Here is a 20662-nt window from a genome sequence, read left to right as displayed (position 1 = left end):
CCCCCCGACCAGAGCAACAGTCCCACACTGCCCTGAGTGACCAGGGCCCTGCTGTTCACGCGTCCCTCTGCATTTAGACAACATTTAGGCCAAGCCTATGAAACAGTGATTTATTTAGACAAGTACACATTACACCCACAAATACAGCAGGCTTGTGAAACAGGTGCTCATGGGGGGACAGAGGGACTGACTGAGCCCCCGGGTCACACACCTCAGGCTCCTCTACACGTGACTGGGAGGGCAACGTGTCCACAGGGTGCCAGTCCTGTTCTGTCTGTGGGGGTGCTTTGGGGAGAGGAGGGCAGAGGCTGTAGTGATGCAGATAGGGGCTCCCGGGCAGGCACACGCCATCATGGCCCTGTGGGGTGCTGGGAGCTCCCTGAGGTCTCTGCAGATCACGTCACCACAGGATGGAAGGCAGTGGGATGGAGACAGGGCACTGGGGCATCCAAGTAGGGGGGACATTGCTCCAAGACCCACCCTCCACTCAGGTCCTCACCCTTGCCGAGGGGATTCTCAGAAAGTCCAGCTTAACTTAAACTTCCAGATTTTTCCATGGAGAGTGAAGGTGAGGTCATTAAAAAAACCACCCCATGTGCCAAGTGACTTTGGCCGAGATCAGCTGTCAAATCCCAGAAAACAGGCCTTCCCATGATGGGGAGGGAAGAGCCGGTGCCAGCCTTCACTGAGGGGCGCCGAGCTGATGGGCTTCGCTGGCCCTGATGCGCTGGGGACACGTGGCCTGTCCTCTGTGGTGGCTGTGGCCGAGTTACCCTATAACCCATCTTTTCCAGCACCTGGCTAAAAATTCATGCAGTGAATGCCCTGGTGAGAAAACCTGGGTCTGAGTGCTCCCCTATGTGCGCAGCTGGGTGCAATGATTAACCGGCCGGCCTCACTGAGCCGGCGTCCTGCCAAGGCCCGGAGCCCTTCCCCGACGGGCAGGCGGGCGGACCCCGGAGGGACCCCGCCAACTGTTCCGGAGCTCACAGCCCTGGGGCTTGAGAAGGGCAGTCCTCATGGTGGGGCGCCCGTGCCCCGCTTTCCCGTGAGCTACCTGGTCAAGGGTCCATAGCAAGGGGGAGGGGGAGCGGCAAAGAGCCTGGTTCTGAGGGGCCGATGGAGCATCAGGCTCCCGTCTCCTATGGGGCGAGCACCTAGGGCGCGGCCTCCCCAGGCACTGCAGCCTCGAGCGCATGCTTGGAGCGTGTGTGGGTGCGCAGGACCCAAGCAGGGTTGGCCCTGGATGGCAGCACCTGCCCCACCACATTCGTGACCAGGGCCAGTGAGCGGGCACCAGGCCCTGTGTGGCAGGCATGTGTGCACATGTACAGGTGTGCACACATGGACGCATGGCTGTGTATGCACATATACACACATGTATGCACGCACATGCCCAGCACATGTATACAACACACACACATATCATAGCCATGCCCCACCATGTACTCGTGCACATATATACACATACTGAGACATGACACACACACTTGTGCACATGCACACACACATATATGCTCACATGTTCACACACATACACCCACACACATATGTATGCACACATGTACACACACGTGCACATAACACATGCATACACACCCACACATGTATAGACACACATGTATGCATGCACTTACACAATATATACACCCGTGTGCACATGTGCACACACCCTCACAGACCCTCCCCGACACCAACAGCTGCATCTGCTGGGCCTGCTGCTCAGTACTTCAGGTCCCCGTTGATGGAGGCCGTGGACGGCCCGCTGACCAGCCCCTGGTGGTCCCCTGACCCCTGGCAGCGGTTCCTGATGAGCTTGTAGATGGCAAAGCCGGGGATGACCAGGCAGGGCACCCCAGCCACGATGACCACCACGGCGTATACCCAGCCCGGGTACGGGACCTTCTGGGATTTGGGAAATTCCTCCTGGGGAGAGGGCAGTGGTGGGAGGCCGTGTGTCCAGCCAGCAGGGTCTCGCTGGGGCAGACGCCCCTCCCCCATGGGTCACCTCTTGGCCCCCCAGGGCACAGGACCCCCGCTGCCCCTTCTCTGCAGCCCCTCCCCCACAGCCCATCACCCCAGCCCACAGCCCCACAACTCACATAGGAGGGGTCCCAGATGCTGTATATCAGCTCCTCTTTGACCTTTACCACGAAGAAGAACAGGAAGATGACCAGCATGAGCAGCGGGCTGACCACTCTCCACATGACTTGCCAGAAGATGTTGGGCTTGTGGCCAATCATAAACTCGATGTCTCTGTTGAACCTGGACACAGCGGGAAGGAAGCCATCACCGGGGGACAGCGACAAGCCTGTGGTCCCGTCGAGGCAGGGTGTCCGGCCTGTCCAGCCCAGACACACCATCTGCAGTGCCACAGCCTCTACAAGAACCCCGTTGGTGCACCAGCAGCCACCTCTGGGGGTCTGCGGGCCCTCTGCTGCCCCGAGGGGCCACTGCCCAGGGCTCCAGCCCATAAACTTGCCACATGGGGTTCTGGGCGGGCATCACGCAGAGCTGGGGTCAGTGCTCCTGGGGACGGAGGGCCCTGACCCTGGACTGCTCCATCGTCTCCTGCCCGTCCGGGCCGGACTGTCTCCTGCACCACAGTCCACTGTCTGTAGAAGTTGGCATGGAGCATGCAGACCATGGCCATGAGCTGCCCAGGACCACAGAGAACCCAGAGGACACTTGTGGGAAGGTACTGACACCCAGGCCTTGTCCGCAGGCTGGACCCAGCAGGGCCAGAGAGGGCCATGGTGTGCCCTATGCCCAGGACTTGTCCTCCTTGTAGCACGTGGCATGATATCCCCACCAGCATCTGGCTTCAAACTGTCCCGGGGTGGTCACATGGCCGAGCCCTCACTGGGACAGTCACAAGCCCGTGTCAGAACTGGTGGCTTGGTGCACAGCAACCGTCTTTCTCCATGTTGCTGGCATGGCGACAGCTGGTCTGCAAGGGCTCCTTGCTCCCACCGCCCCCAGCTTGCAGTGTGCTGCAGAGACCTGCACTCATGCAGGGAGCTCTTGCGGGTCCGGAGGAGGCATCCCAAGTCAGCGCTCCTCCAAGGGCTGGTGCGTGTTTCATGGTGACAGAGGCAGGCAGGCGGTGTCTGAGGCCCTGGGAGCCCAGCTCCTAGCAAGAGCCCAGGGGCCAGGTTTCACGCCCACATGGTGCAGCTTTGCTTCTGACACTTGGGTTATGAATGTTCTAAATCACGTGGTCAGACCCAAGGGTCTGTGTTTTCCTTTGTGGTTGCTGTTTCCTCTCCTCCCACCCCCAGATTGCACAGCCCGCAAGTGCTCATCTCTGCAGGATCTGGAAGCTTCTGGAAGCTGGGGGGAGCACCGTGTGGATTGCTCTGGCATCTGGTGGGCATCCGTCCGTGGCACGTCTGCTCCGCCCTCAGCCACGTTCAGCCCTGCACCACGGACCACGGTGCACCTGCCTCGCCCTGCCCCACTCACCCTGGCGGGAACCTCCTGTCACCATGGCCTCCCTCCTACCTGTCAATGCCGTACACGTAGACGACTGCAAACATCTCGCAGAAGGCGATGATGAGCAGGGGGATGGAGCCGGCGTAGCTGTCCAGCAGGGACAGCCAGTACTGGCCAGAGTTCAGCGTGAAGATGAAGGCGATTAGGTAGGTCCCCAGGCAGATGAGGCCTGCGGGTCAGAGAACACGGCCGCTGCCCAGCCAGGCCCTGCGTCCCCACCGTAGCCACACCCGGAGGCGGTCCTCGCGGCCCTGGCCCCACACACCTGTGAGCAGCTCTTTGGGCCACTTTTTAGGGATGATCTTGAGGTCCTGCAGGGGCACGACCACACCCTCCATGTTCCCAAACATGGATGACAGGCCGAGGCAGAAGAGCATGATGAAGAAGAGAACGGACCACAGCGGGGACACGGGCATCCTGGTGATGGCCTCTGTGAAGACGATGAAGGCCAGCCCCGTGCCCTCCACACCCTGCAGGGTTGGAGGCAGGTGCGTCACAAGGGCACACGTCCCCAAGGGCCTGCTCCTTCCCCACCCCTCACTGGGCGCCACCCCCTCCCCCTGCCGAACCCCCACCCTGCAAGGACAGCGCCGAGCTGAGCCATTTGAGGAAATAACCAGAATTCTCTGTTAGGCTGGACTGTAGTTTTAAAAGCTGAACTGGGTTGACAGCCAGGAAGTGGATCTCACTGTTCGGGGACAGTCGGAGCCCCAAGCTGCCCAGACAGACATGCAACAGACAGGGACATCGTCTGCTCGCTGACGGCTGGGCTCGGAGCTCAGGGTGACCCCAGTGAGACCTGAGCCAGGGCCCAGAGTGGATGCCCTGGACCTGAGCCCAGTGGGCCCGCCGGAGCGGCCGCGGGGGGATGTGTGCTCCCACGGGCTGGCAGCTACAGAGGCACCAGGTCAGCAGGGTCGGCGAGGCCTCTGCTGTAGCCCCTCCCTTCCACTGTTCCCGCCACTGGGCTGAGGGGCTAAGTCAGGGCCCCCAGGCCCAGCGCTCCCTGTGGGGCATCAGCCCTAGTCCCGAGGACCCGCTCAGAAGTCAGGGATCCCAAAGCAACGTCACAGCATTTACAGGAGTTTGCGGGGAGATGGGCTCTGCCTTCTGCACACAAACGCTTCCCGGGGGGGCAGTGAGAGAGCAAGGAACTTAAGAGGAGGCTGTCGTGAACGGCATCAGTGCATCGGCGCATCCACACAGAGGAGCTGCACACGCCCACGTGGACGGAGGAGCGAGAGGGGCACCTTGTGGTGACCAGGCGGGGCCGGCCAACCCAGGGACACAAACTCTCCATTTGCTGGTGGCAGAAGCGCCTGCCTGGTGGCCTGGGACATGCCCTGCGTGCCTGACCCTCCTTTAGCTCGCTTCCAGAAGAGCAGGAATTCAGAGTCTGTGTTACCCTGGGGCCACCCTGCCCCTTGTCCTGTGCTGCACCATGGGGGACAGACTGGGCAAGGGGACCCTCTGGTGCCTCTGCTCTGCTGGCGGGGCTCGCTCTCTGCACACCTCACTCCTGCGGGGCCAGGTACCACGTGTCCCTGGGCCACCGTGCCAGGCCCTGAAAATGTGCAACTTGTCCTCCCCAAATATTGCATGGCTCCAAATAAGAAAAGTGCAAGATGAACATTAGTAGATGTTGGCCGTAAATCTTAACAGTAGGCAACATCTCTGATCGTGACACTTGGCATTCAGAAATGTTCGTGCATCAGAGGACGATTTGCAGCTACAAGGTGACCTGCGCCATGGCAGCTGAGAAATGTCTGCCAACCTGACATAATGCGTGCCAGCATGGCGACACGAGGTTGAGGGCATGGCTCTGATGACTTGGGGGAGTCACAGCAAACATGGACGTGGGGGTGTTTGCATGCGTTTAACACGAGGCTCTGCAGCGCCTGGAACCCCCAGTGGGCACAGAGGGGCCAGGCCCATCAGAACTCAGCTTGCAGGGAAGCTTGGCGCCCACCCCGTGGAGTCCTTCACCCCTCCCCCCGCCTACTCCTGAATCACAAGAGCGCCACCCAAAGGACCAACCTCTGAGAGGAACGTGTTAATGTCGCAGGTCTGGAAGCTCAGCTTTGCAAAGGCCTCGGGGTAGGTGTTGTTGTACCAACGCTGCACCTCTGCGAAGTTCTCCTGTGTCACATTGCCCTCAGGCAGGTCAAACCCATTGATGAGCGTCAGGATGTTCCTGGGGAGACAGGGGGGCTGGCTGCAGGCCTGGTGGACTCGCCGGAGGTGACATGCAAGCTCCCAAGGCAGGCAGGCTACCTACGTGCTGAAACAGTCGTCGAAGCGCTCGGTGGCACGGAAGCCGATGATGGAGTAGACCACGGTGGCCGCGTACACTGATGTGAAGCCGTTGATGATGGACACGATCAACGAGTCCATCTCACAGTTATTGCTGCCGCGAGAGTGGCATCCAGTCACCGCTGGCCAGGGCCGCCCACCGGGCCCAAGTCAGCACCCCGCGAGGCCAGGCACGGGGCACCCCCGCGAGGCCGGGCACGGGGCTCCAGCGGCTCAGCCAGGAGGTCACAGCCATGGGGGATGCCGCAGGCCCAAGGCCCGCCCCGCTCTGCCCTTCCCATCATTTCCCCAGGCCCCTGCTGTGCTGGCCCTGGAGACCCTGAGTCCAGCCCCTGCTCCCCCTGGCATGAGGCTTCGAGGAGGCAGGCCAAGTCAGGACCCCCCATCTCCACCTGGACCTCCACCTCCACACACCCAGCCACCCTGCCTGCTGAGGCCAATATCCCCTTTCCCAATGCTTCCGGTGGCTGGCATGAGAAAGTGGGAGGACAACAGGTGTTGGCAGGGGTGGAGGGAATGGGCCTGCTGCAGGGCTGGGGGGACATGAAATGGGGTGGCTTCTGTGGAAAGTGCCTCCTCAAGCCCCTAATCCCATAGCAGCCCCGCCCCGTGCACCCGGGCGCAGGGAAGGCAGGTCCGCACCAGAGCTCGGACACTAATGTTCATGGCGGCGTGTGCGCAGAATGTGGAAACAGCTCACATGTCTGTCATGGAAGGACGCGGTGCAGCCTGTCCACACCCAGATATTGCTCGGCCCGACACAAGCTGTGGCAGGGTGGGGGCGAGGGCTCCCGTGGGACGGCCATGCGGTCTGGACCCAGAGCTGGCGCCGGTCCCCCGGGCAGGCAGCAGCAGCACCAGCTGGCGTGCACTCAGCAGGCGAGTGGCCACAGGTGGAAGCACCTGCCTCCAGGTCCATCCTCGGCTGCCTCCCGTCCCCCCACCCCCGGCACCACGGCCAGAGGATGAGCTCCCACCTGGCCCTGCACCCTCCATGTCTGCTCACACAGCTCATTTGTCTCTCTGCTGGACCACGGGTCCCAGCAAGACAGTCCTGGTGCATTGGGTGGGAAACGAGGAGGCACCCCCTTAACGCTTGTGGAGATGAAATGCCGCCAACTCTATGCACGGAGGCCCTGGCCCCTTCCATGTGGGTGTCGGTTGTGGGGGGCCGACAGGGCCGGTACTTCTGGGGTCCTGGGTGCCGGGGTGCCATGGGGGGTGGGTGGGGTGGGTGAGTAGCAGGGCTCACTCTCGCTGGGGTGGAGGTGCCCGGGACAGGCCAGGTTGTAAATGGGTCTCCCTGGGGGTGGGAGGCTCGTGAAAGCCCCCCGAAGCATCACCCCGCCTCTTTGTGCCCATCAGCAGGGCCACCCATCATCCATCCACCCCTCGTGGTAGGGAGGCTGAGGCACGTGGCGCCACACTCACTGCACGGAGTTGTAGCTGGAGAAGGAGATGAGGCCCCCGAAGGCCAGTGAGAAGGAGTAGAAGACCTGGGCCCCTGCGTCCAGCCAGGTGACCGGGTTGGCCAGCTCTGTGACCTGCAGCCAGACAGAGACCTCAGCAGCGCTCTCTAGGACGGGGGTAGGGTGGGGTGGGGTGGGGACACACAGCCCGGTGACGGCCACTGACGCATGTCCTGGTGATGGCCACCCTCTGTGCACATGGCCACAGTCCAGCCAGCAGGTCGGGTGCGCAGACTCCCAGGGGCCCAGGACTGGCCGTCCCCTACCTGGCCTCTCCCGTGCCCTCCCACCCCGGGGCAACCTCGGGAGACTCACGTTGGGTGTGAAGAGGAACACGATGCCATTGGTGGCTCCCTTCAGTGTCAGGCCCCGGATGAGGAAGATGGTTAGGACGATGTAGGGCAGCGTTGAGGTGATGTACACGGCCTGTGGACACAGCAGGTGTGGGACCAAGGGCAGGCGGGGTCGTGCCCCTCACAGCTGGCTGAGGGCCCGGCGGCCCAGGTACCGCCACCCCCGCCAGCACCTTCCCAGTGGTCTCAATGCCGCGAATGGTGCACACGTAGAGGACGCTCCAGGCACAGGTGAGACAGAGCAGGATCCACCACTGTATAGAGCCGGAGTCGCTGATGGAGGTGGAGATGTTGAGGGTCTCCCGGTACCAGAAGTAGTCCACGGAGGAGCTGCGGGCACACTCGTCCACATAGCCTGCAGGTGGGCATCCGCACACGTCAGATTGGGTCGCACAGTGTGAGCAAGGTGGGGGAACGAGAGCCCGGGGCCCAAGCCACAGGACACACGGGCTGTGCTTTTGACACGTCAACAACAGGGATGTGGTGCATGTACATGGGTGTGCACACACATGCTCGTGCACAGCTGCACCGGTGCACACACACATGCACATAAGCATGCCCACGCATGGTGCACATGCACATGGATATGAGTGTACCTGCACACAAACATGACTCAAGTGCACATGTGTGCACTCACGTGCACATGCATACCCACACACCTGTGTACAGGTGGGGCATGCACCCCAGGCCTCGACTGCCTGCCTTCTTCCTCTTGCCCCTGCCACAGTTCTCACAAGGGACCCCAGACTTAGCAGGGGCCCACTCCCACCCCCAGGAATGGTGTTCAACCTCCCGTGTCCTCCTCATGTGGGCCCCGGGGCCCTGGGGGCCCTTCCAGGCAGCCTGACACCCTGCCAAGGGGAAGCAATCTAGTCCTGACAGGCCCCCATGCCGTCTTCAGAGAGGGGGTGGTGCCCCGAATGGTCCCCAAGGGCAGAGGGCTCTGTCCCCTGCTGACCCCGAGGGGCCCATGTGGCCGGCCCTGACCCCGGCACGTCTGGGGGGATCCTGCAGCAAACCACACTGGCCACTCTGCTGTTGGACCGTCACCACGTCCACACCTTGATGCCCAGCCAAGGAGAGGGTGAGGAAGGCAGGGGGTGGGCGGGGAGCAAGATGCTGCCCCAGAGGGTCAGGAGCAGCTCCCCAGAAGCCCTGCACAGGACCTGGAGGCCCAGTGGGTGGGGCCCCCTCCCCTTCCCCTCCCTCTCCGTCCGTCAGTAGCACCGGGCGTCCACCGTCCTGGGAGGGAAGCCAGCATCTCTAAGGGCTTTCCGCCCTCACTATGACTGCTTTTAATGCCCTGTTGTCTTATCTGTGCTGTTTTCTCCAAACCCGAGCTACCATCATCCGGAATTTGGAAAATCAGAGGGCAGCTATTTGTGGACAGTCAGCCTGCACAGCCCGTGTGGATCCCTAGCCCCCCCGGCCCCGGCCGCCCCAAGGCCTCACCTGTCTGGTTGGCATTGAGCGGGCACTCACTCCAGGGCAGAGGGTCCTCAAAGGAGTTGAAGAAATACCACATGACCCAGGCGATGATGGTGTTGTAGTAGAGGCCCACCATGAAGGACACAAACATGGAGGCGATGCCTGGGGGAGCCAGACCGTCACTGCTCAGGAGTGGGGGACACTGCTGAGGCGAGGGGTCAGCTCTGGGGTGAGGGGGTCAGTGCTGGGGAGGGGTCAACACTGGGAAGGAACCTCAGTGGTCAGTGCCCCTCCCGGTCTGTCTGGAGCAGGGGTCCTGCTCTCCCCGTGTGTCTATGCCCTCCCATCCACCGGGCACCTGGGACTCAGGACCGCCTCTGCTGCCCTGCAGGTCCCTGGTGGCTGGCAGTGACCGGGCCCGGACCAGCAGCCGATGGTCCCTGAGATCCTAAGAAAGGGCTCACACAGGCCTGGGGGGTAGAGCCCTGGGCCCCACCCCTGGCTGAACTCAGGGGGTTCAGAGAGAACAGAGAAGGAAGAAGGGGGCACTTGCGGGCTGCCCTGGCAACCCTGGCAACCCAGGCTCCAGCCAGGTTAGGACACGCACCTACACCCTTCAGGGCCGGGTGGATGGAGCTCCAGACACCCACGCTCCCCTTCCGCAGCCTCTGCCCGATGGCGAACTCCAGGTGCAGCAGGGGGATGCCCTCCACGACCAGCAGGATGAGGAACGGAATCATAAAGGCCCCTGGGTGGGAAGATGGCAGTTGTGTGGACAGGGGACAGCACCCGGGAGGGCAAAGGCCACCTCTGGGGACACAGGTGTTTGTCGAAACACTCGCAGAATGGTGACACCAGCTGTGCTGACCTCACCACGGAGGAGGCCAGCGCCCTGATGGCTACAGGCACCATTTCACATGGAGCTACCTTGCACCGCGCCCCGACGGTGGCATCCGTGTGTCGTGCAAAGCAGCTCTTGGGAATTAGCGGAGGTGTCCCTGTGCTGGGCAGAGTACAGGGGGCAGGACCGCCTCCATTCGGAGGTCTGGAAGGGTCATAGGGGAGGGGTCACGGGAGCCCGGGGGTCCAGAGGCTGTCCAGGTCGTGCACCAAGGGCTGTCCACCTGAGCTTTGGGAAGCCAGCCAGGACGCTCTGAGAAGGACCTCTCATGGCCCTGGCCAGGGGCCGTGAGCACACGACAGGATGCGGGGACCACCCCCGGGGGCCGTGGGACAGGCTTTACCATCAGGCTTCACCCACCATTCACCATCACGGGGTCACCAGGACCCTGGTGGTATCACGGGCCCTCCTGGCTTCAGGGCCACCAGGAAACCAACGAGGCTCTCCGGGCGTGGCCGTGCACCACAGTGCCGAGCGTGACCCCGCAGAGGTTCCAGGAGGCTGGGAGCGCGGGGCCAGGATGCAGCCCTGCTGCCGAGACCTGACACGCTTACTGCCTCGGGACGGACCGGTGGATCTGGGTGCTCATGTGCTGGCCGTGGGCGCTGGCTCCCTGGACCCCCGTGGGCCGAGACCACTGACCTGGGATGCTTTCTCGCCGGGCGCCCCTCGGGCCCTGCTGATGGGGGTGAGGGCCAGCGGTGAGCCTGCGGGGTGCCGGTCCCTGCCCTTCTGCCCACTGCTCCTCACCCTGCTGGGCCAGGGGTCTGCCCACGAGGGCCACACAGGGCAGCCCAGCCTACTCTGAACCCCATCCCCTGCCCCTGGGCCCTTTCTCCCCCTGTTCTCCCAGCCCCTGGCCCGGAGCCACACCGTCTCCTCCTCCTTCACTTCCACCCCGTCCCTCCCACGCCGACACCTCCACGAGCGACCATCATGTCCGTGTGTGCCGCTCTCCGGATCAGGGGGGCTCAGACCCTGGTCTAGAGGTCGGGGTGGGGATCAGGAGGGGGCGCTGCAGGTGCAGGTGTGTGCGTGTGTCCAGGCACAGGGGTCTGAGCGTCTGTGTGTACCTGTGCATGGGTGCGTGTGCCTGTACGGGTATGTCTGCGCGAGCATCCCTGGGTGTGTGACTATGTGTGTGTGTGTGTGAGCGTGAGAACAAAAGCCCTCTCTTTTCCGTCCCTCCATGTGTCCGCCTGCCTTTCTGTCTGTGGGGTTTTCCAGGGATAGGCTCTGGAGGCTGGGGTCAGTGTTCAGGAATGCACAGGGTGTGGTGTGAGGGGGTGTGAAACTGGAGTGACCGTGACAGGAGAGCAAGCTCGGGTACCAGGGAAGGAAGAGCCACCAGCTAGAGTCCCTGGGGGTGGGGGTGCAGCCCGGGCCCCTCCATCCCACCAGCAGCTGCTCACTGAGTGGCCGTTTCAGCGAGGAATGTGGAAGTGAGAAAAGACTTGCCTCCCTAATCTCCTTCAGGAGATTTGAAAACTTTTGAGCAAAACCACCAAGAAAACAAGTCCATTCTGGCACAGAGTTTGCAAACATCCTTCAATTGCATCCCCTTTCCTCATGATTCCAGGCTCCGTCTCCAGCAGGAGACTCCTATTCAAGCTCTGAAACCCCACCTGGGCAGCCCCTCTTCGGGGAAGCGTCTGCACTGCCTGTGCTCCTGGCACCCTGGCTCACATGAGCTCCTCCACGCCACCAGGCCAGCGGGTCCCTGTGCGTCAGGCTCGGCCTCAGGGAGCAGGGGTGCCATGAGGGCCACACAGGAACCAGGACAACCCCCAGAGTGAGTCCCAGCCGTGGGGGCGGGTGGGTCCACCCAAGCCAATGGGACCTCGGCCCCTTGTCCTTCCCAGGGAGGAGCGTGTTCTCAAGCAACACCAAGTGCTCTTTGCAGATCAAGGCCCAGGAAGGCCGGGCTTTCTTTCTAAAACCCAGAGACTCCCTCCCACGGGTAGAGGTGCAGGAAGCGGGGAAGGAGGAAGGAGCGTGGCCAGCAGGTACCGTGGTGCCTGGATGTGGTTCCAAAGGTCCCAGGAGACGGGCCTCCTGCGACTGCCCAGGCGCCGGCACCGGTGCACACACACGCGGAGGCAGAAGGGGGGTGGGAGGGGAGGACGGCGCCCGCGGGAGACAGGCCCAGAGGCACGCGGCGGTCCTGTTCTCTCTGAGGAGCTGGGAAGCAGGGCAGGGGGTGCACAGGCCTTCTGCCCTCAAAGCGGGTTCCCGGCCAGACAAGTATCCGCGAGGCTCCGCAGACTCCCGGGAGCCCTAACTGTGTTAATAGGGGGCGGGCGTATCACAAAGCCTCGGTGGGCTGCGAGGGCAGGTTTGGGTTTTGGGTTGCTGGATCCGGAACTGGTCCCTGGGCTTGCGTGCGGGACAAGGAGCACACGTGCTGTGGGGCCGGCCTCCAGGGGCACATGCCACCTTCCCCAGATGCCCGCTGCTGGGCCTGGTCCCTCCACAGCCCCTTTCCTCACTTCCCTAAAAGCAGGTGAGGACGACTGCCCACCCCCCACCCCAGGGCCTTCCCACCTCCTGCCTGCCGTCCAGACCAGACAGGACAGTGGTGAGACACCCAAGCCAAGGAGAAGTCACCCAGATGCTGCAGAGCCATCTTGTATATGGACAAACTGCCCCCGCTGGGCCTGGACCACCCACTGTCCTCCCTTCAAGTTGCTTCTCTGGTCTGAGGGGTCCCAGTCCGCACACGGAGGGCCCCACTGTACCGGCAGGGGTGGCCAGAGGAGACGCCCAGGGGCAGGGACGGCTTGTCCGGGGTCTGGAGGTCATGACCCCAGGAGTGGAGCCACCTGGGACCCATGCTCCTGAGGGCCCTCCTTGTCAGGGGCCTGCACCATCGACCCACACCCAGGCCCCTTTGAGGCCTGGAAGCCTCTGCCCACATGACCCTTGCCACCTCTTCCCCAACCCTGGGGAATACCCAGCCCATAGGCACACCCCTGTCAGCAGGGGAGACAGGGATCCCACACACAGGCCTGTGCAGCAGCAAGGATGGGGCCTTGGGGGCGGGGGTGGGGTGGGGTGCCTGGAGCTCATTGCCCATTGGCTGTTGTACTTAAGGCTGCAAGTGTGTAGATCTGTGGCAGGCCAGCCACCCGGAGCCTGCCCTCTGCAAGGGGGTGGGGACCCAGACACGGCCCCAGGGAGCCAGTGCGGAGCCACCATGGCCAAGGCATGGAAGGACAGAGTTATCTGAGCTCACAGGGAAGAACCTCCCAAAGCGAAGTGGCCGGGAGATGCGCCCAGAAAGCCTGTGGCCAGGTGGTGGGAGTTTGGGAGAGGGATGGGGCAAATCCTAATGCCAGCTTGGGGTCCTCTGGTTCACCTGTCCCCGCCCATCATCCCCTGCCTAGGACCACACCCTAGGTTTCCTCCCAAATCAGAAGGACCTCCTGCAGTCCCTTCCCTATTCCCACCCTATTCCCACTGCCATCCCCTCCCCTCCCCTCCCATTCCTCCCAGGAACTCTCAGGCTCTGCTGACAGGGTGGAGCCTCCCAGCAGAGACGCAGCTCCCAGGGGGCACTCGAGACAGTCCCATCAGTCCACAGTGTCTGGGGGCAAGGTTCCCCCACTGCCCCTTGGATTCATAGCGAGTGTGGCTGCACCTGAAAGCCCCCATTCCTCACGGTGAGTTCTGTGAGGGGCCCCATGGCCTCTGGTCTAGGGTTTACCTGGCCAACTGCCCTGGTCAGTAGCATTGAAGACTTTAAAGTCCCTCTCAGCATGGTCCTGAGCAATCCTGGGGGGCTCCACTGGTGCCTCCTGCCCTCCGCTCAGGGGACCAGCATCTGCTCTCCACCCACCAAGTGGGTCCATCCCTAGTGGCCCCTGGGGCCATGCAGAGCATCAGGATGCCAGCACAGGGGTGCAGCTGGCCCCTAGCCCAGCCAGCAGGCTTTGCCCACCCCTGGGGTGGGGAGCAGGTCTTCCCTGGGCGGAGCTCCCAGTTGGAACTGAGCAGGGGTAGAGGGGGCAGGGAGAGGCTGGGACCCCTGGGGCTACAGAAGGAAGGGGCGCTGAGGACAGACTCATGGACATCAGGGGCTCCAGTGCTGGGGACCCTCCTCCACCCCACGCCCCCCAGCTTCCAGGAACGCAGGTGGGACCAGGGGCTTGCAAGGCCCTGCTTCCCAGACTGGGGAGATCAAGCCCTGGGAAATTCAGGACTGGCGAGGTTGACCCAGAAACAAGCATTTCTGCTTTTCCTGAGGACACTTTTATACCACGAAGCCCAGGTGAGGCTGTAGGTCCCTCAGAGTCAGGAGAATGAGCCCTTGTCACTCACATCCCTGGAGTGCCTGCCCCTCTGCAGAGCCCACCCTGCTCCAGGCAGCCGCACCCCTCCCTCCCGGGGACACGTGGGGGCTCTATCCCCGTAGCCCATGGGCACTGGGAGGGTGAGTGGGGGGACAAGGCCACTGGGCAAAGACCCAGCAGCACTGGGGGACCTGCAGACGGGGACGGGGGCTCGACCTGTGGAAGAGGGGAGACCCTTGGGTTGGGGGTGAGGCCCTTGGAGGCCTCTGGAGGGGGCAGGGTGGGCTGAGGCCAGGGCGCCCTTCTGTGGGTCACCCGCTGCTACGCAGCCCCTTCCTCTGACCACCCAGGAATGCGGTGCCTGCCTCTGGGCTTAGGACTTGGCTGAAGCACAGGAAGGGCCTCGTGGTGGACCTGAGGAGGGCTGGGCTCATGGTCTCTGCCACGGCTCCATCCAGAGGAGTGGCCGGCTCTTCTCGGACCCCCACACCCGAGCGGGGCTCCCCAACGCTTGGACACTTGGATGCGGGTGTCAGGGCAGCACACATCTGTCCCCACATGCCACAAGCAGGAGCAGCACCATGTAGGGGCCTGAACCACATCCAGCCCTGCCCCCAGTGCAGACATGGAGGCTTGGGGTGCTCCAAGGGGAGGCACCAACACGTGCACCAGCGGTGATGGGACCCTGGGGGGGGGGGTCTTGCGCACCCGAGCCCCAGCCTGCCTTCCACGCCGCAGCCTACCTCCACCATGGCTCTGGCACAGGTAGGGGAAGCGCCACACGTTGCCCAGGCCCACGCAGAAGCCCACGCAGGTGAGCATGTACTGAGCCTTGTTGTCCCACTTGGGCCGGGAGCTGGCCTCTTCCTTCTCAATGTTTTCTAGCTGGTCCAGGGATGGGATCCGGTCCTCCAGGCCGGGATTGGGGAGCACGAGCCTCACCATGGTGGTCGCCAGGCAGGTCCCTCACAGCAGAGGCAGGCCAGGAACCAGAGGGTGAGTGGCCACGGGCCCAGAGCCCCAGCACTTTATAGGGAACCTTTGGCACCTTGCCCCAGGCACCTGGCGTCAGCAGATCTGGAGGCGAGTCCGCCCCAACTGTTAATGCCTTATCTGCAGAGGCGCCGCAGACCCTCAGAGGCTGCTCCGCAGGCGCTGGCCAGCCCCTCCTGCTGAGCAAACGCCATGTCGGCCAGCTCCCACCCCCGAGGGTGCTCCCAGGCCAGACCCCCCACCCCTGCTCTGATAGCCCTGCCCTGCTCTGCAGGACACTGCTCCTCCCTAGACCCTTGGATGCTCAGCTCACTGCCCCCCCTCCCAGCACATGGAGCCCAGGAGCAGCCCCGAACCCAGTCCCAGGTGGGGGCTGATAGCCCACTGCCCCCCTCACGCCAGCCCTGGAGCAGTCTGGATCCCGCCTGGCCCACACTATAGGCTCTAAATAGCCCCCCAGAGCGGCTTGAGTCTCGTCAGAGCTCCTTCAGGTGTGGGGCCTCTAGGCTGGGCCCATGAGGCCCAGAATGGCCTCCAGGGCACCTGAGCCCATGGCTGTCCCCTGTTCCCAGAGGCGTCGTCCGAGCTGGGTGGTGGGTCAGCAATGGGAATCAGGGTCCCTGCCCCCCAGGACGGAATGGTCAGGCAGGGGACACAGGGAAACCAACAGCACGTGCAGAGAGCAAGGTTGCCCCACTTGCTGCCTTTGGGGCTGAGGAGAGTAGAGGGGCAGGACGGGACGGCAGCGGGGAGACTGGAAGAGAACCCCACCCGGGGTTCATGTCTGAGCAGACGGAAGGCAGAGCAGGGACTTTAGGGCAGTGTGTATGCAGGGAGGGGTCTATGTCTTCCCTGCTCTGCACCCCTGCCCCGCGGTCCTGAGCCTGTCGGTCCTGCCCCCGCTGGCTGCCTTTCCTCTGGTCAGTGGCTGAGCCTCTGAGTCCCCGCCTGGGGACTTTCCCTGGGTGATGCCATTCGCCGCCTTCCTCTGGCCTTCAGGGTCAGCTGTGCACAGAGTCCTCCCCGATGGGCTGCTCGCTGACCTCCCTGCCCACCTGCCCTGCCCCCGAGACGGGCTCTGTCATTGTGACTGCTTATCTGTCTTCCTGGGGACCTGCGCTCTGGACAATAATGTCCCCAAGGCCGGCACGGTCTGTCCTGACCCCGACCCCACCCCATGAGATGAGAATGGTTCACACTGACATTCGCAGAACAATCCAGGGAGGGCGGGGAGGGTCACTCAGGAGCCGACCTTTGCTCCTAAGACAAGGGAGCTGGGGAAGGGTGGGGGCCCGAAGGGATAGATCCGGTTAGAATTTAGGGGTGTCTAGTTCCTGAGGTGAGAGGGCAGGGCAGGCCGGCAGCAGTCATGGCACAGAGATGGAGGGAGAGACAGGGAGAGATAGAGATAGAGACAGAGACCAAAGGAGAGACAGAGATGGAGGGAGAGACAGAGGGACACAGGGATGGAGGGAGAGATGGAGACAGAGACGGAGAAGAGATAGAGGGAGAGACAGAGATGGAGGAAGAGAGGGATGCAGAGAGAGAAGAAGAGATAGGAGAGAAGTGGCCCAGGCTGGCCCAGGCCAAGGGCTGGGGAACCAGGGAAAATCTGGAGATGGGGACCATGAGGGCCTGTGGGGTGAGGAGTCTGGAGCCTGGGGCGAGCTGGGGCACAGCCCGGACCTCCATCCCGGGTGCGAGCAGAGTGGGAGCCCCTCCCCACAGGACGCAGAGGCAGGAATCCTGGTGTGGGGATGATCCCTGGCCCACTGCAGGCCCTTCCCTGGGGTATAGCTGGGCCGTTCTCTGGGTGGCTCTCTCTGGAAGCTTCCGCAGGAGTCCTGACCTGGCCCGCCCTCCCTGCAGCAGCCAAGCCCCCGCCCTGGCCAAGCCTCCCAGGCTCTGAGGCCCAGCTCCCACGTGGGTAGGACACGGATCGTAGGATGCAGCTCCCAACTGCTTCCCAGGAATGTTATCCGGAAAGGGTACCTGAACAGACCAGGGTCTTGGCGACAGGCAGGGGTGGCCACCAGGGTCCTTTGGGTTCCATAGAGACCCACAGCAAAGCTGTGCTTCCTCACGAGCCCATGGGGGTCCCAGTGGAGTGCCAACGAGGCTGATGCCCCGTGACGCTGCCACGGTATCTGGGGGTGACCCCCATGACCTGCATTCCTAGGCAGGGGCCGACCACAGGTGCAGGAGGCAGGGCAGAGGGCCCCCACAGTCCCATTGCACTCCCCTGCTCCCTCCTGCGTGTCTAAGGGCAATGGCCTCAGCGGTCAGAACGTCCCACCTGACCTGCCTTGACCTCACCTTGTCTCCCCCGCTCTGGCCCGAGGTCCCCTTGGTCACCCCTGTGCAGCAGGCCACATGTGCCCCAGGGCCTTTGCCCTGCCTGCTCCTCCTGTGCCCACCAGGCCGCCATCCCCCCTGCATCCCATTCGTGACCTCAGCCCTCCCAGCACAGGGGCCTGCTACCCCATCCCCCCCGCCACCTCTGTTCCCCTTCTCTTTTCCTTTCCCTATTTCATAGCCTCACTTCTTTCCAACGTGTGTGCGTTTTATTGGGTTACATGTTGAACTTGTCTCTTCCCACTGGAGGTGAGATCCACATGCAGAATCTGCTCCTGCTCACTGACCAGGCCCAGGGCCCTACGAGGGTGCCTGATGCCTCCAACACTCTCAGCATCGACCCAGTGAGGGTTCCCCACCCCTGGGGCCCATGGTGCTGCCCCTAGATGGGCATGTCCTGGGAGGCAGTAAGATAGACGCCCGGGCCACCCCTCCCAGCTCTACATGCCAGGACAGCTGCCCGGGGACCATGGGAGCCCCCACACCACACACCAGGGCGGCTCCCTTCGGAAATGCCAGGTAGCTCAGGTGAATGATGAATGGACTCAACGAGACTTTGCTTTTACTACGACTGTGATTACAGATGGAAAGACTGAGGCTACCTCCCCACCCTGTCCTGGATCCTGGGGTCTGAGAAATGACAGCCCCACATGGGGTGGCACAGGGCCTGGAGGGCCTCCATCCAAGCCAGACAGGTGATGGGGGCACATTGTCAACAGTGGCAGTCGCTCACGACGAACATGTGTCCCAGGCCGGCGAGGACCCTGGAGTGGAGTCCTCGTCGGTGACAGTGATGGCACTTAGGCCCCGTCCTCGACCCCTGCCTTCACCCACCATTGCCATAGCAATACTTTTCACACAACAAATACATGTTCAGTAAGCAGTTTACGAGTTTTCAGGCACAGACTACAGAGATGGGCTCACAGCTGTCACACAGTCCTGCAGCTGTAGTGTGGACACCGAGTGGGAGGCCCTGGCCTGCATGGATCCACCAGTGTGGAGTGTTGGACACGCATGTGACACGACATGGACGCACTTTCTCTTCTTTGTGATGTTCTTGGCATCGTCTTGCTAACTGACTTTCTCGTGCAAATAAGAACAGAATACACGTACCACGCAAAGATGCACCAATCAACTGTGTCGTCGGTAAGGCTTCCAGTCAACGGTAGGTGACTGGTAGGATTTTAGGAAGTCAGGTTATACGTGGGATTTCTTTCTTTTTAAAAAAGATTTTATTTTATTTATTCACAAGAGACACAGAGAGAGAGGCAAAGACACAGGCAGAGAGAGAGAAGCAGGTTCCTTGCGGGGATCCCGATGTGGGACTCGATCCCAGGACCCCGGGATCAGGCCCTGAGCTCAAGATGCTTAACTGCTGAGCCACCCAGGCATCCCTACACGTGGGATTTCTACGGTGCAGGGACTGTGCCCCCAACCCTCACGTTCCAGCCTCACCTATATGAGTGCATGTGTGTGTGCAAGTGACACATGCACACTCACTGCTTGAAATTATACTGTCTGTGCATGATTTTAACTTGATTTTATATTTTGAGACTTCTCCTTTTGTTAGATTTAAGATTTTAAACTAAATTTATAATCTTATCTATTTTATTTTTTATTAGTTTTTACTAAACTTTTCTTTCAAATGCCAATTTTGATGTGAAACATGGAAAGTATTCAGTGCGTTGGGCATACCGTAATTTATTGTAGAAAATTTCCCTAATGTGGCTCATCTCTGCTGTTTTCCCTTGTTCCCATGATCAATGCGTCTGTATGCACATCTGTTACCATTTTATTGGTTAATGTACATCCACTAAGTGGACGCACAGAACATTCTAGAACCCCCTCGTCCCCAGCACCCTCCCCCAGAGAAACCACACTGCCGTTCTGAAATGACACCGTGCCAACCACACAGTGTGTCCCTCCCGCTTGCGGAGCTGGCCCCGACCCTCCCGAGGCACCGCGCGGGATCCCGGGGGTGAAGCTACCCTCCTGCGAGACTGTGTGCGGTTATCACGATAGCCGCCGCCGGGAAGTCAGTTCCAGCCTCCTGGTGGCTCACGTGGTGGTCGCATGGAGAGGACTCAGCCCTCCCTCCCTGCACCTGGCCTGGCGTCCTTGGCCTCCACGTGTGGCCACTGTCCCAGCGCCCGAGGAGCAGCCTTGGTTTTCACTTGCCTTTCCCTGCTGGCCGGACACGGAGCTCCATCCTGGGTGGACGGCCTGGCTAGCCTCCCTCGGCCCACCCCTTCCATGGCCTCTCCACCAGGAGGCTAACCCTTCTTGTCAGTCTTCAGGGCGACTTGGAACGTCCTGGAACACAGGCCTCCTGCGCGCTTTGCCCCTCGCCGCCGCTGACCTTCCCAGGCTGTCGCTGGCACCTGCCACCACCAGCAGCTCTCTACCGCCCGCCCTGACACAGTCTGCCTGCCTCCAGGTCGTGCAGATGCCCTCACGTTTTCTTTCTTTTTTTTTTTTTTTTAATTTTTTATTTATTTATGATAGTCACAGAGAGAGAGAGAGAGGCAGAGACACAGGCGGAGGGAGAAGCAGGCTCCATGCACCGGGAGCCTGATGTGGGATTCGATCCCGGGTCTCCAGGATCGCGCCCTGGGCCAAAGGCAGGCGCCAAACCGCTGCGCCACCCAGGGATCCCAACCCTCACGTTTTCTTCTAGAAGCATTAGGGTTTTGCCTCAGACGACGAAGCCAACCACCCACTTGGAGCTGCTCGTGCACGGTGTGAGGCAGTGGAGTCTCCAGATGACGCAGGACCGTTGGCCCCAAAGGTGGCCTGCCCCGAGGTCCGCGAACCTGCTGCTCATCGCGTTCCTTTCTGTGTGGGGCACTCAGCTTCTCGCTCATTCTGTGGTGGGTGCGTGTCTCACTCCTGGGGCTTCGAGGAAAGTGTCCCGATTCTGTTCCTCGGGTGGTGTACTCCTCACAGGGGCAAGAACACCCCGCTAGCCCCGCTGCACTGAGGGGTCCTGCTCCTGTTCCGTCGCCGCTCCCCGACCTAGAGCAATCCCAACACCTGACTCCCTGTTTCCAGCACGCTCTGCTG

General features: G+C 61.9%; 1 protein-coding gene across 1 annotated transcript; it reads right to left on the bottom strand.

Moving 5' to 3' along the window:
• Positions 1-96: 96 nt before the first annotated feature.
• Positions 97-15269, bottom strand: SLC6A19 (solute carrier family 6 member 19). The gene is made up of 12 exons (XM_041731924.1): positions 14995-15269; positions 9666-9806; positions 9083-9220; positions 7804-7985; positions 7593-7703; positions 7240-7352; positions 5774-5902; positions 5533-5689; positions 3761-3965; positions 3505-3664; positions 2103-2265; positions 97-1926 (listed from the first exon to the last, which is right to left on the bottom strand). Exons 1-12 carry the CDS (start codon positions 15194-15196, stop codon positions 1723-1725), a joined length of 1905 nt encoding a protein of 634 aa, XP_041587858.1. The 5' UTR covers positions 15197-15269; the 3' UTR covers positions 97-1722.
• Positions 15270-20662: the final 5393 nt, after the last annotated feature.

The sequence above is a fragment of the Vulpes lagopus genome, chromosome 17, assembly GCF_018345385.1.
Source record: "Vulpes lagopus strain Blue_001 chromosome 17, ASM1834538v1, whole genome shotgun sequence".
NCBI classification, from domain to species: Eukaryota; Metazoa; Chordata; class Mammalia; order Carnivora; family Canidae; genus Vulpes; species Vulpes lagopus.
The sequence above is the reverse complement of the archived record's forward strand: the minus strand, read 5'-3'. Positions and strand labels throughout refer to the sequence as shown.